A 13953-nucleotide genomic window follows, 5' to 3' on the forward strand; every position below is an offset into this window, starting at 1 on the left:
CCAGGATTTTGAGATTCCATGATTCTATAAGTTTTGGTCTTTGTCTTTTGCAGCAATAAATGAGGAGGGAACACATCAGCCATAGCCAAGTTCTGTTATTCACTCCTGAGCTCCTGCTTGACAACAAAGGCACTGAGTGAACACTGCCAACCTCCCTGTGTCTAAGTGTCCTTGTCACTCAACTGTCCCCACAGCCCACACAGAATTATAGAATGGCCTGGGTTGAAAGGACCACAATGATCATCTAGTTTCAATCCCCTTGCTTAGTGCAGGGTCACCAACCACCAGACCAGGCTCCCAATGCTCCATTATGTCTTCGTACTGCCGTGATACACTCATGTCCCCATGATGTTCCCGTATCTTCATGTCCCCATATCCCTGGGACCCCTTGCCTTCCAAAAGCCTCCGTAATTTCCTCACTAACCATGTCCCTATTGCCCTCACACCTCCCACTGTCCACAAATGCTGTGTCACAGTTGCCCAAAGGTTCAGCCTCACACCTTGCAGCCTCACAGGACCAGACAGAACTCAGGGATGAGTCCTTGGACAATGCCTTGATATTAGGACAGTGTCATCTCTGGGTGGCCCTGGGGGTCAGGAGGGCCATGTGTGCTGAGTGCTGGGACCTGAGGGCTTTGGGCTCAGTGCCATCGTGATCCCAGCACTCAGTGTTCTTCCTCTGGTCCCTGCTTCCTCCTGTTTCCTGGGGCCAAGGAAGGGGATGGCTGCATGCTGGGCTCAGTCCAAGTCAGGGGAGTCTGCCAAGCCCAGGGGCATCTGGGCAGTGGGAGGGGCTCTGGGAGGATAAATGCAGACCTTGCCTCCTGCAGCTTCACCCAGCTCCCAGAGCACAGAGGAAGATGAAGGCAGCTGTGCTCAGCCTCGTGATGCTCCTCGCTGCCCTGTGCTGCACAGTGGAAGCTCAGGTGAAGCATCCGTGGGGGATGTGGGCTGGGGCTGGAGGTGATTTGCCTTGGTGGTCCCCGATGCGAGCATCTCTCTCACGCTCTGTCCTACTCCTCTCCCCACAGCCAGTTCTGATATTGCCGAAGTCGGAAGTTGCTTTGGTAAGTGCTTGGGCAACCACGCTGATTGTGCCCAAGGGTGGCCCTGCAGGGAGCTCTGCAGGAGCAGGTGGGGTCTGTCCCTGCCTGGCAGAGGTCACCCCTCTATTTGGCACATCCAAATTTCTTCCATTTGCACATTACTCATCTATACTCTGGGTTCCCCAAATCCCTTCTCTTGTCGGTTCCTAATGCCCTCTCTTTGGGTTCCCTTATCCCATCCTTTTGGCACGAACAGATCTCCTTTCATTTGCAACCTGATCCTCACCTCTTTAGGTCCACAATCCCCTTGTTTCATTTTCCCTGATTGTCCTCTCTTTGAGATCCTTGTTCCTCTCTGTTTGGTCCCCCCAGCTCTTTTGGCACAGCTATTCCCCTCCTTTGGGCCCCCAAGCCCCTACCCTGTCGCTATGCCCAATCCTGCTCCATGGGCAGAGGCGCACACAGACCTTGGCAGCCATGGGGGTGGGGGCTTCCCTGGGACCAACCAGGCAGCTTGGATGGGGTCTCCCTGTGATCCCCCAGATTCAAATTCCCTCATGGCTGCCCCACGGCTCTTCTTCCACAGGAACCGTCACCTGTTGTTTTTGCCCTTCCTGGACAGGTGAGTTGGGTGACCCTGGGGCGGGGGTGGGGCTGGGATTTCTTGCTGTTCTCAGTTCCCCTGGGGCTTGTGGACACCCCTGCAGCCCCAAGGTTGCTGTTGGGCTCCCTCCAGATGTGTGAGGGCACTGGGCAGTGGAAGGAGGCAATGGGGGGCTGTTGGGGCTGAGCTGGCTACAGGACCATGCCTTGGCCATGCTGTTCTAGTGCCCACAATGGGTGCCTGCACCTTCAGGGTGTCCCAGTGTGTCTTACTGCCCCCATTGTGTTCCATTCTCTCCATACCCTTGGTGTGTCCCTGACAGCCCCTTTTTCCCCAGGAACTGCTCAGCCAGACAAATGAGAATCCCCCACGTGTGAAACGCGCGGCCTTAAATCTACATGTCTAGGTGAGCAGCACGGGAATGCCTACAACACCACAGAGCACTTGGGGGACCCTGTGCATCAGGGGCTGGGAATTGATGGTATGGAGGGGACTCTCCATGGCCTCTTCCAGGGAGATCCGAGCACTGTCACCTCCAGCCCTTCCCTTGCGCTCTATGGGGCTGTGCAGAGGAACTGATCTGGAGGGGGCAGGCTCAGGGTGCCTCATGGATAGCCCAGAGTCACCATGCAGGTGGGAAAGGGCCTGTGGCTTCTGTCCCCAGGGGACCCACATCCTCGGGGCTCTCTTGGCTCTTGGCTGCTGTCAGTCCTCTTGCCCTAAGTCCTTGGGGACAAACCCTGCAGGGACAAGGCTCCTCCTTGCCGATGATGCTCTCTGACATCCTCTGATGACCATTGCTGCCCTCTGATGACCATTGCTGCCCTCTGATGACCAGCGTTGCCCTCTGATGACTAATGAAGACCATGATGATCAATGACACCCTCTGATGATCAATAAATCCCTCAGCAAAGCTACACACTTTGTGTCTGTGTCCTTGTTCTCATGCTCAGCACGGACTGCCTGGATCTCTCCCTGCCTGCCAGTGATCACCTCAAAATGCTGGGAAGCTTCCCCAGCTCCATGCCATGCACACCGTTTCATGCACCCTTGTGGGCTTCCCCACCCTCTCTCATCATCTGCTCTAAAGTCCTAAAGGATGGAGCTCTTTGGGCTCTTTGGGAGCTATTTGGGCCAAGCAGCCCCAATATCCTCCCTCTGCTCTCTCTTAGCTCCTCCATACAATTCCTCCCAAACCTGTTACACTTTGATTGACCTATGCATGGACACAGTGTGACTACGTCACCCTCCTTTTACGCCCTCTCTTATTGCAGCCACTTGTCCCTCCTTTGGATCAGCTTTAGTCCTCTTGCATCAGTGCCCCATCACCCAGAACAAGGTCTGCACATCCCCTCCCATGGACACCTCCAATCTCCCGATGACCAATGAAGCCCCCTGTTGGCCAGTGACACCCTCTCTTGATCAGTGATCACTAGGAAGAGTGGGGAGTGAGCAGATGAGCGTGTGTTATTCAGGCACCTCCTGGATTAAAACACAACACCCACAGAGGTTCTGCTCTTCCATCTTGAGCTCTGGATCCAGCAGAGGCACAGAGGCAAGGCTTGAACATCCTCCAGCAGCGTGAGATCACTTCAGGCTAAGCCAATGGCCCTGTGGCTTACGTTGGTATCCCTGCTCAGCTGGGATGGGTCGCGCACACCTGGCTGGGCAGTGACTCCTGCCATCAGCTCTGCCTGCACTAGGGCCAAAATTCCTATGTAGCTCATCAGCACCACCAGAATGCCCATGTAACCCAACAGCAGTCCCGAGAACAAGTGACAGACATCCTGCAAGTCTGTAGAATCATGAAATCATAGCATAACCTGAACCTGAACAGTTAATGAGGATCATTAACTGCCACTCCTGGTTCCGTGCAGGACCACTCAAAGCTCAAATCATACCTCTGACAGCGTGTTCCTAGTGCTTTTTCAACTCAGCAGCTTGGGGGCATGGCCTCCAGCAGGCTTCCCTTGGTAACAAGGTGGGTGAACTTGTCTCAGCAGAGAGAGGGAGGGGATCTGCCCTTCTGCTCTGTGCTGGCGAGGCTTCCCCAGCAGCACTGTGTTCAGATGTGGAGTCCTCAGAGCAGGAGAGACATGGGGCTGTTAGAGTGCGTCCAGAGGAGGGCCATAAATAGGAACCCAGGAATGAAACACCTCTGCTGTGTGGACAGGCTGAGAGCTGGGGCTGTGCAGCCTGGAGAAGAGAAGGGTGACCTGAGAGTGTCCTTTCAATATCCAAAGGGGGGCTGTAAGAAGGAAGAGGCCAGACTCTTTAGCGGGGTCTGTAGGGATAGGAAAAAGGTAAAGAGCCCTGACCAATACCTTCGAGGAGCAGACATTCTCCCTCCGCACAGCCTTTACAGATATAAGCCCTGGAGATAAAAACTCCACTTTCTGGGCTGTCTGTAATTCATTAGCAACGAACCAGCCTAAAAGATTTTAACTGCCTGCAGAGTGGGCTACCTGAAACATCTCTGAAATCCCAGCTGACTACAAGACAAGACACAGTAAGCTCTGGAGATAAATTCCACACAAGTTTACCTTTTAGCAGAACATTACTATTATTTCTACTGGCTGGGAGAAGCATAACTCATGTGCAAAGGTGAAAGCATTACGTAGGAATAAACAGAACCCATGAAGCAGAGCTTGGAAATGAGGAATGTGAGCATTGTGTTATTTCTCTCAGGAAAAACAAAGCTGGGTGACACATCAGAGAAAAGCACAAAGGTGCACCAAGACAGGGCTAGAGGCATCTGACTGATGGAAATCAATCCTGTACAGCACTGAAATGAGACAAATATCTGCTCTCGTACAAAAGTTGATCAAATCAGAGATGCCCCTAAATGCAATAAATAAATAAATAAATAAACAAATAAATAAATAAATAATAAGGTGTTGATGTTCCATCATCCAAAATCTGGGAATAAAACTCTCTTAACTCCAATGTGCTGTCACAGAGTGTTATTCCTTTATTCCCTGGACACCTGACAAGCAAGCGTGCTCTCTCAAAGTTCATGTTCCACATTTGAACTGTTCAGACATCCATAACCAGTACATGGGCATACATATTCATTCTTTTCCAATGAATTATTTATCTATGCCAATGTCCTTCTGGGCATGCTCAGTTGCATCTGTGAGGTCGTATGTTCATTTACTTAATCCCCATTTTTCCATCCTCAGCCTCATCACAGAGGCTTTTGGCTGACCCTCGGCTGCTTTTCCCCAGTTTGGTGGATTTCCATTGCTTGGGATGCAACAACGAGCAACTTTCCACCTTGGTGCACTATAATCCAAAACAACAAATGAGAAATCTGAGGAAGAAGTCCTTGCACCTGGTGGGCACAAAGATAAAAGCGGACTATTATGACTCCAGTGTGTCTTGTGAAGCAGAATTGGTGAGAAAAACAAGGCTGTTCACACACCAAGCTATGTTGAAAGTTTCAGAACTAGCACTCATTGATTCCTTTTGCAAAGGACATCATCCCAGTAGGCACCTCAGACACCTGTGTGGGTTCAGCTTCAGGCTAAGGACAAGAAGGACATGAACCAAAACATGCGGGCACAACTAGAGCCAGCAAATATACATGCTCCAAACAGATCTGAAAATACCTTGGTCTGTAGGGACTGAAGCAATTAGTGCTCCAAATGAGTCATTGATAAGTTTTTCATACCTCCTATGAGCAAGGATACCCAATATTTTCATTAGCCCAAGTCACGCTTATTTTGCATATATTTATCTTGCCTTATTTGGGGTATTTTTGAGGTGTGTTTTGGGTGTGTTTTTTTGTTTTGTTTTGTTTTGGTGATTGGTTATTTTTGTTTGTTCTGTTCTTTTTGTGTGTGTGTATGTTGGTTTCTTTCTACCCCTCATGAATCCACTTATGGATCTGTCTTCACACTGATACAGACTGGTTAGCTTAGCAAATAGGGGTCAGTATATGAATTTAAGGACCAACATCTTTGTTTAGCAAAAGGAATCAATGAGTGCTAGTTCTGAAACTTCCATTTCAGGATAGCTTGATGTGTGAACGGCCTTGTTTTTCTCACCAATTCTGCTTCACAAGACACACTGGAGCCTGAGACTGAGGATGGAAAAATGGGGATTAAGCGAATGTACAACCACCTTAGATGCAACTGAGCGTGCCCAGAAGGACACTAGCATATATGAATGCACTGTGGTTTTGTGATTTCTGTTGTCAGTATCCCACATCACAACTTCATGCAGAGCAGTGCCCATCAAAGAGTTCAGGTTCTGGTTCCCTATTACCTCCCTTTGGGGCGGTCTGGGTTCTTGGAGAGGGGAGGCAGCTTCTCCAGAAGGCTTGGCATGAGGAGGAGGTGGGCTGATATTGTGCCCCCCCGTCACAGACTGATATCCTGGGATAACCCCATGACTGAATGAGTTCTTGGAAAAGAATGAATATGTGTGCCCATGTATCTACGTCTGAACTGCTCAAATGCAGAACCTTAACTCTGAGAAGGTGTGTTTGCTTTTCAAGTTGCCCACTCTGTGTCAGAGGAATAAAGAAATGATGTTTTCTAACACTGTATTGCACTTAGAATTTTCTTCATGAATTTTGGATGACAGTGACCTTTGGATGAAGGGGAAAGCCCCTCAGGAGGACTACAAAGATGCCATGAGGCTGCACAGGGAGGAAGTCAGAAGGATCAAAGGCCAGCTGGAGCTTACAATAAAAAGTTCTTTTATAAGTAAGTCAGCAACAAGAAGACTAACATTTTTTTGGATGTGAGGGGAAAGAGTGACAAAGGAAGCGGGAAAGGTTGAGGTACTTGCTGCCTTCTTTGCCTCAGTCTGTAGTAGTATGTCCAGTTTATCCCGTGGTGCCCAGCCCCCTGAGCTGGAAGGCAGAGATTGGGAGCAGAATGAAGCCCTCATTATCTAAGAAGAAATGGTTAGTGACCACCTACACCAGCTAGACACACACAGGTCTCAGATCCCAAGCTGAGATCCACCCAATAGTAGTGAGGGAGACGGTAGATGTGCTCACCAGGCTGCTTTCCACCAGCAGTCCTGGCAAAAAGGAGAGGTCCCAGTTGACTAACAAATGTGATGTCCATCAACAAGTAGGGTCAGGTGAAGGATCCAGTATAGGCCTGTCAGCCTGACCTCGTTGCCAAGAAGGTTATAGAGCAGATAATTCTGAGTGTAGTAGCACAGCACGTAGGGGACAACCAAGTGACTGGGACCAGTCAACATGAGATTATGAAAGGCGAGTCCTGCTTTACTAACCTGATGTCTGATCGTGACAAGGTGACCAACTTGGTGGTTGAGGGGAAAGCTGTTGCTGTTGGCCTCTAAACTTTAATAAAGCTTTTGACACTGTTCCCCACAGTGTTCACCTGGAGAAACTGTCTGCCTGTGGCTTGGATGTGTGTGTGCTTCTCTGGTGAAAACCTGGGTAGGTGGCTGTGACCAAAGACCCGTGGTGAATGGAGTTATCCAGCTGGAGGCCATTCAGGACTTTTATTCCCCAGGTTTCAGTGCTGGGGCCACTTCTCTTTACTATTTTCATCAGTGTTCCTCAGGGGTTGGTGTTGGAGCCTGTCCTGTGTAGTACCTTTCTTGATGACCTGGATGAGGGGACTGAGTGCACCCTCAGTGAGTTTGCAGATGGCAGCAAACTGTGAGAAAGCGTTGGTCTGCCTGGGGGTTGGAACATCCTGCACAGGGATATGGATTGCTGGGCTGAAGCCAATGGGAAGCCAATTCAATAAGGCCAAATGCTGAATCCTGCCATTTGGCAACAACAACCCAAGGCAGCGCTGCAGGCCTGGGGCAGAATGGGTGGAAGATTGCATGAAAGCAAAGGACTGGGGGTGTTGGTTGATACTCAGCTGAATGTGAGCCAGCGGTGTGGCCACGAAGACCAATGGCATTCTGGCTTGTATCAGAAACTGTGTAGTCAACTGGGCTATGGAGAAGATGATTCCCCTGTGCTTGGCACTGGTGAGGCCACACCTTGAGTACTGTGTTCAGTTTTAGGCTCTTCACTATAAAAAAGACATTGTGGCTCTGGAGCGTGTTCAGAGAAGGACAACAAAGCGGGTGAGGGGTCTGGAGCACAAATCTTATGAGGAGCAGCTAAGGAAACGGGTTGATTAGACTGGAAAAGGGGTGGCTCGTGGGAGACCTTATCACTCTCTATAACAACCTGAAGGGAGTATGTGGCAAGGTGGGCACTGGCCTCTTCTCCCACATAATTAGTGATAGGCATAGAGGGAATGGCCTCAAGTTGTTCCCAGGGAGGTTCATGAATCACAGAAAAGACCACTGAGAACATATTTGATGTTTGCTTTTTAGTAAGGAGCCATATGCAAACAACAAAAACACATCAGCTATTCAGCAGCAGGTGACAGAAAAAGCAGGACTAGAAAGCCTCCCTGTCACCCCAACTACTGTATAGCATTTTCCAGTATTCCTTCTAACAAACCAGCACCAGCATGTCTGATATCCCACAAATGTGGGAGCTGAATCAGAGCCTGGCAGACTGAGAAACGTGGCGCACACTGTGGCCAGATGTGCTTGTTGGCACTGCAGCTGGATTCTCAACATGTCAGTCAGGGACACCCAGACTGGTGAACTCACATGAAGGCGCAGGAGCTTTCCCTCTAGTCAGACTCCCACAGAGGATGTGCTTGTGTTCTTTTTCACAGCAGCGATACTGTCAGTAAGAAGAACTGGTCCTATAAGCTGCTTTAACACAGAGGCCTGTGCATCTGTAAGGACACCTCCAGTGACATTTACTGCAAGAGGAACGCTCAACACCTGTGTCTAAGATCAAGGTTCAGATCCAAGCTTGCTCTGTGCTCAGTGGAGGAAGATGACCAACGGAGGTTCCCTCCCCCTTTGATGGCGACCCAAGTTGTGCCACTGCTGGCTTTCTGGGGGTGCACACCTCTCCCTTTTACCTGGGAAGGTAAAGCGCAGAGCTGGGGTTTCTATTCCTGTGCCTAATTTCTGGATGATTAAAGCAAGACGAGAGAAGTCCAAACCAGCAGTGCCTACCCTAATGGTTGGGCTCCAGGGGAGAGATGCTCTCGTTTCTTCAAAGCAGTTCTCACCTGGCTGACCACTCTCCCCAGGGCACCTTGGACTTCCTTGTTCCGCAGACAGTAAATTATGGGGTTTAGCAGGGGAGTGAGGATCCCGTATAGCATGGAAACTATCCTGTCCTGGTGAGGTGAGTAGGTGGAGGAAGGCCGTACGTACGTGCAGATGGTGGTCCCATAGAAAAGGCTTACCACTGTCAAGTGAGCGCTGCACGTGGAAAAAGCTTTGTGGCTGCTCTCAGCAGAGTTCATGCACAGGACAGCAAAGAGGATGTGGATATATGAGATGAGAGTGACTGCAAAGGCGCTGCTTCCGAGGATCCCAGCAACTGTGAGAGTCACCAACTCCCGGCTGGCAGTGGGTGAGCAGGAGAGTGCCAGAACAGGGGGTATGTCACAGTAATACTGGTCAACCTTGTTAGAGTCGCAGAAAGAGAGTGTAAAAATCAGAGAGGTGTGTAACAGGGAATTAAAAAATCCAATTACCCAAGTGCCAATGGTGAGGTGAGCACACAGCTTCATACTCACAATGCTCATGTACCGCAGTGGGTGGCATATGGCAACGTAACGGTCGTATGCCATCACAGCCAAGAGAAAAATCTCGGTGCCTACAACATCAATGAGGAGGAAGAGCTGGAGCATGCAACCAGTGAATGAAATCACCTTGTTCCCCAACAGCAAGGCCTGCAACATCTTCGGCACAGTGATGGTGGGACATATGATATCCAGTAAGGATAAGTTGCCAAGGAAGAAGTACATGGGGTTGTGAAGGTGAGCATCTGTCCTAATGGCAATGAGGACTGTGATGTTGCCTGCCATGGTGGCCAAATAGATACCCAGAAGTAGCACAAAGAGAAGAAAACGCACCTCGGGAGCATCAGAAAGGCCTACAAGAATAAACTCAGATACTGTTGACGTGTTGACCCTCTGCATCTTATCTTTCCTTGTGGAAATTTCACAGATGTACCTGGAAAAAATAAAAATAAAAATAACAGTCAAATTTTAATTTTCCTCCTTAACAAAGTGATGTTTTGGTCTGCTTTGCAGTTTAAAAACAATTCCAAGTTTGCATCACCTAGTGGAAAAGTAAATATCTAGAGATAGAGATGATAGAGATACAGATAATATTAAGTGTAAAGTGATGAATCAAAAAGCTTAACTTTTCTGAGATTGGAGATCATAAGAGTTGAAGACAAAGACATAACAGTATTAGCACTTTCAGGATCTAGCTGGGCGTTGTACTTCTGCCTTCAGAGGCCTCTAGGAAGACTCGGCGCATATTGCGACATTAAGCATAACTCGTAATAACTTATGCAGTCATTCTAGAGGGAGATTATGTGCAGCACGAGCACCTCCTTCCTTGATACCAAATTCACTGAAATGCCGTAAGAAATGCTTAAGCAGGAATAAAAGGCTCATGGTGTTTTAAATCACAGCATCACTTGGGAAGATGGTAAGTTAGTCAGGTGGAATAGATTGGAAACCACATGAAAATACTCACTGCAGCAAGGGGTTTGTTACAGGTGATATACTGCGGTCTGCATCTCCAGGAAACCTGCCTGTCCTTCTGTTCCTTTCTACATCCAGATAGAAGATCTGTGTGACGGAAAAATGATTCCACGGAAGACTTCAGAGCACCAATTAATTAAGGAAGAGCTGAGTCCTGGTTTAGCACCAAAAGAATTTTCTCGCGTAGAGTCACAGATGGACTTGTATTGGAGAAGACCTTAAAAGACACATGAGCATCAGCCAGAATGCCAGCCCAGATGCACGAGTAAGTGTCTCTTCATCAACAAGGTGTCGTAATTATATGCTCAGGGTGTACCTAGGGAGGAGTGTCTCTGAGGTTTTCTTGGACACACATACAAGGCACTTTAAGAGTGCAAAGAGTTGCAGGGATGTGGCAATGCAATAAAACAACTCCCTTGCCCCAAATCTTTGGATTCCAGTCACTGGTGTTGTAGAACATTCCCATTGAGCTGTGGTTCCATACTCGAGTCTACCTTCAGGAAATGGGAATAGAAGGCATTGTTCTCAATGGGTCCTTACCAGTACGCCTCAGGGACCACTCCAGATAGTGGAAATTTTATGTATCACACGAGTCCAGAGTTTTGATTTCTTTAAGCCACACTTCTGTCACCTTTACAAAGTCTTTATCACTATTTTCCAACCACCTTACCTTGGTCTGGTGCCTGCACGTAATGGGGCAAAAATGACTTCGGCAACAGCTCCTCTGCAGAATTAGGTTGAGAAACCACAGGCCTGTCCTGCTGTGCTTGTGCAGACCTTTGGAGTATGCCCACCTGTTCCAATTCATCCCCTGTGTACAGCCACCAGCACAACTACCCCACAAGCTGGCAGTACATACAACACAAGTGTCTTTGTAGTATTTTGTGTTCAGAGTGTGGGATGTTCTTTTTTTTTTTTCTTTTTTTTTTTTTTTTTTAATGTATTCACGTAATGATTTTGGAGTGATTCCACTAAAATTATTCTTTGTAACTGAAATGAATGATCAATTTTCTCATGGAACCATAACGAATCGCCAAGGTTGGAAAAGACCTCCAAGATCACCCAGGCCAGCTGTCCTCCTGTCACCAATTGGATCTGTGGTTCAGAGTTTGCTGTGCTGGGGAGCTTTCCTTCCATTTCCTTAATGATGATCACGGTATTCTCTGCTGGGCAGAGTAACTCCAGCAAATCCAAGGAGTAACAAGTGCTTGGGGGTGATGTAATAGTTTTATTTGTCTATGATTGTCCTTTCACTTGATGAAAAAAATCTTAGAACTGATCATAAGGGGAAGTATAAGAAGGGAGATTTAGGCTGGGTCTAAGGGAGAAGTTCTTTAAGACAGAGAGGCATCGGAGGGCAATGTCACATCCGTGGCCCTTAGCTCCAAAGCACTTTGCTGTGCCACTGGGCAAGCAGTGCTGGGTTGGGACTGACCTCAGATTGGGCCTCCACTCTGTGTGGGGGCTGTTTGCTTACTGGTATGTCAAATCCCAGGCCTGCTCTTAGCAACCCAGTGCTGATAACTCAGCCTCCACAATTGCTGAAGTACATTCCCAAGTGTATTGGCCTATAGCCCAATAAGACTTTGGTTGTTTAGCATTCAAAGTGAGCTACAAATCCAAGCTTACAAAGGCATTATATTGTATAATACTTACACAGAACTTAATGTGAATTGCTCAGCACCAGTGGCTAAATTTGCTGACGCCTTAAGCCATATTTCCTTTGGGGCAGTCTTTTGCTGTCCCCTACATTAGAGCCGTAGTCAAGCCTGGGTGCCTAATTGGAGAGCTGCTAACTTCAAGGAGAGAAACCTTGAGACTCTAATAATGCACAGCGGAGCCAATTTAAACACACTGAAACTCAGGCGCTGAGTTGAATCACCGCCATTTGTCAGGCATCGACTTTTTAACCACATCTACTGAGACCTCATTAAAATCATCTCGAGTAACCTCCCAAGAGAGCAAACCAACGTTATTAAATAGTTTGCCTTGGAATACAGGTGGCCAAAAGCTGAATGGAATTTGTGTTTGACTTCAGAGTAATTATCTCTGGTTTCTGCTCTGATTTGTGTCATGTTTCCATGCGGCAAAGAGAACATAGCAGATAATTCCCCAAGAGGAAATGTGAGGCTTAGAAAATAGGAAAGAAAAAAAAAAAAAAAAAAAAAAAAAAAAGAGCAGCAGAAGAAAATGAAAGGTGGGCAATTACAGATTAAAGAAGCAAGAGGAATTCAGCACTTGTTTTCATGGGCACATTATCATCCAACAGAAGTTTTAGTCACTCACCAACAGCCATCAGCCCCGTTTTGCAGCCCCTCCCTTCTGCCTACCAGCAGAAACAACTTAACATGGGACATGCCTAAACATCCAGAGAAAAAAAAAAAGTGGCAATTGAAGAATTATGTTTTGAGCTCAAATGTCCATCACTGACACCATCTGTGATTTATGTTGATTAAAAAAAAAAAAAAAAACAAAATCAAAACCAACTTTCACAGTAAACTTTTTGAAGTGTGGCAGTATATATCCCAAAGGAGGTCCTGGTCCCACAGCTTCCACAGACAAACAAATAGGTCTGTTTGAGTTTTGAAATCCATGGGGTTTGATCCACAGCCTCATGACATGAAGTGTAAGGGAACAGCAAGACCAAGACGTTGAAGTTTCTCAATGGTCTCAGACAGTTGCACTAAAATAGATTCTGAAACCAGTGCTGACAAGAAAAGTTACCCCATGTGGACACACGCTTTTCAGAAACTCCCTTGCTTACCAGCCCCGGGGACTCCCACCATGGCCAACGTGTTCATCTGCATGCTTTGGTCTCCTTTCTGCAACATCTTCTGGGGTGTCAGAGCAGAGAAGCGGCCTCAAGCAGCAGATGAACGATGACAGGAAATGGAATCATAAAATGGCTTAGATTGGAGAGGGCCTTAAAGATCACTGAGTTCCAACCCCCTGCCATGAGCAGGGTTACCAGCCACTAGACCAGACTGCCCAGGACCCCATCCTACTGTGCCTTAAGTGCTTCCAACACTACCATGACTCCAGCACAGAGGGCTCCTGCAGTGGATGGCAGAGGGATGTGGTTTCTGAAGAAGAGGGAAGGGGAAGGAAGAGCCTCCTCGCCAGACTGGCAGTTGTGCCCCAGCTCTCCCATCTCTTTGTTATGAGCGCTGTCTCAGCTCCTCAGAGCTGTTTCTTAACACAAAATATAGAATCACAGAATCAGAAGCCTTTGAGATTGGAAGGGACTTCTTGAGATCGTCCAGTCCATTGCTCCTGCTCAAACAGCTCAGCCAAAGACAACTGCACAGGAGCAATGTGTCCAAAGAAGGGTAACAGAGCTGGTGAGGGGTCTGGAGCACAGGTCTTATGAGGAGCAATTGAGAGAACTGGGATGGGTCAGCCTGGAGAAGACTCAGGAGAGACCTTATGGCCTTCTACAACTGCCTGAGAGGAGGCTGTGGTAGACCAGGTTGCTGTGGTAGACCAGGTTGCTGGTCTCTTCTCCTAGGGAACAGTGATAGAACGAGAGGGAATGACCAGGGGAGGTTTAGGTTGGATGTTATGAGAATTCCTTCTCAGAAAGAGTTGTCAGGCAGTGGAATGGGCTGCCCGTGGAGGTGGTAGAGCCACCATTCCTGGAGGTGTCCAAGATACGTGGAGATGCAGTACCGAGGGATATGGTTCAGAGTACATGGTGGGGATGGGTCAGTGCTTGGACTAG

General features: G+C 48.1%; 1 protein-coding gene across 1 annotated transcript; it reads right to left on the minus strand.

Moving 5' to 3' along the window:
• Positions 1 to 8432: 8432 nt before the first annotated feature.
• Positions 8433 to 9656, minus strand: LOC140265245 (olfactory receptor 5V1-like). Its single transcript, XM_072361155.1, has 2 exons — positions 8736 to 9656; positions 8433 to 8582 (listed from the first exon to the last, which is right to left on the minus strand). Exons 1-2 carry the CDS (start codon positions 9654 to 9656, stop codon positions 8433 to 8435), a joined length of 1071 nt encoding a protein of 356 aa, XP_072217256.1.
• Positions 9657 to 13953: the final 4297 nt, after the last annotated feature.

Source organism: Excalfactoria chinensis, unplaced genomic scaffold (assembly GCF_039878825.1).
Source record: "Excalfactoria chinensis isolate bCotChi1 unplaced genomic scaffold, bCotChi1.hap2 Scaffold_81, whole genome shotgun sequence".
Lineage (NCBI taxonomy): Eukaryota > Metazoa > Chordata > Aves > Galliformes > Phasianidae > Excalfactoria > Excalfactoria chinensis.

Bases quoted from the DNA above. Each gene is read 5' to 3' on its own strand.
- LOC140265245 (XM_072361155.1), bottom strand. From the start codon at position 9,656: ATGCAGAGGGTCAACACGTCAACAGTATCTGAGTTTATTCTTGTAGGC. The intron at 8,583-8,735 runs GTGAGAACTGCT...TTACCTTCCCAG, and splicing joins TGGGGAGAGTGGTCAGCCAG to GTAAAAGGGAGAGGTGTGCA.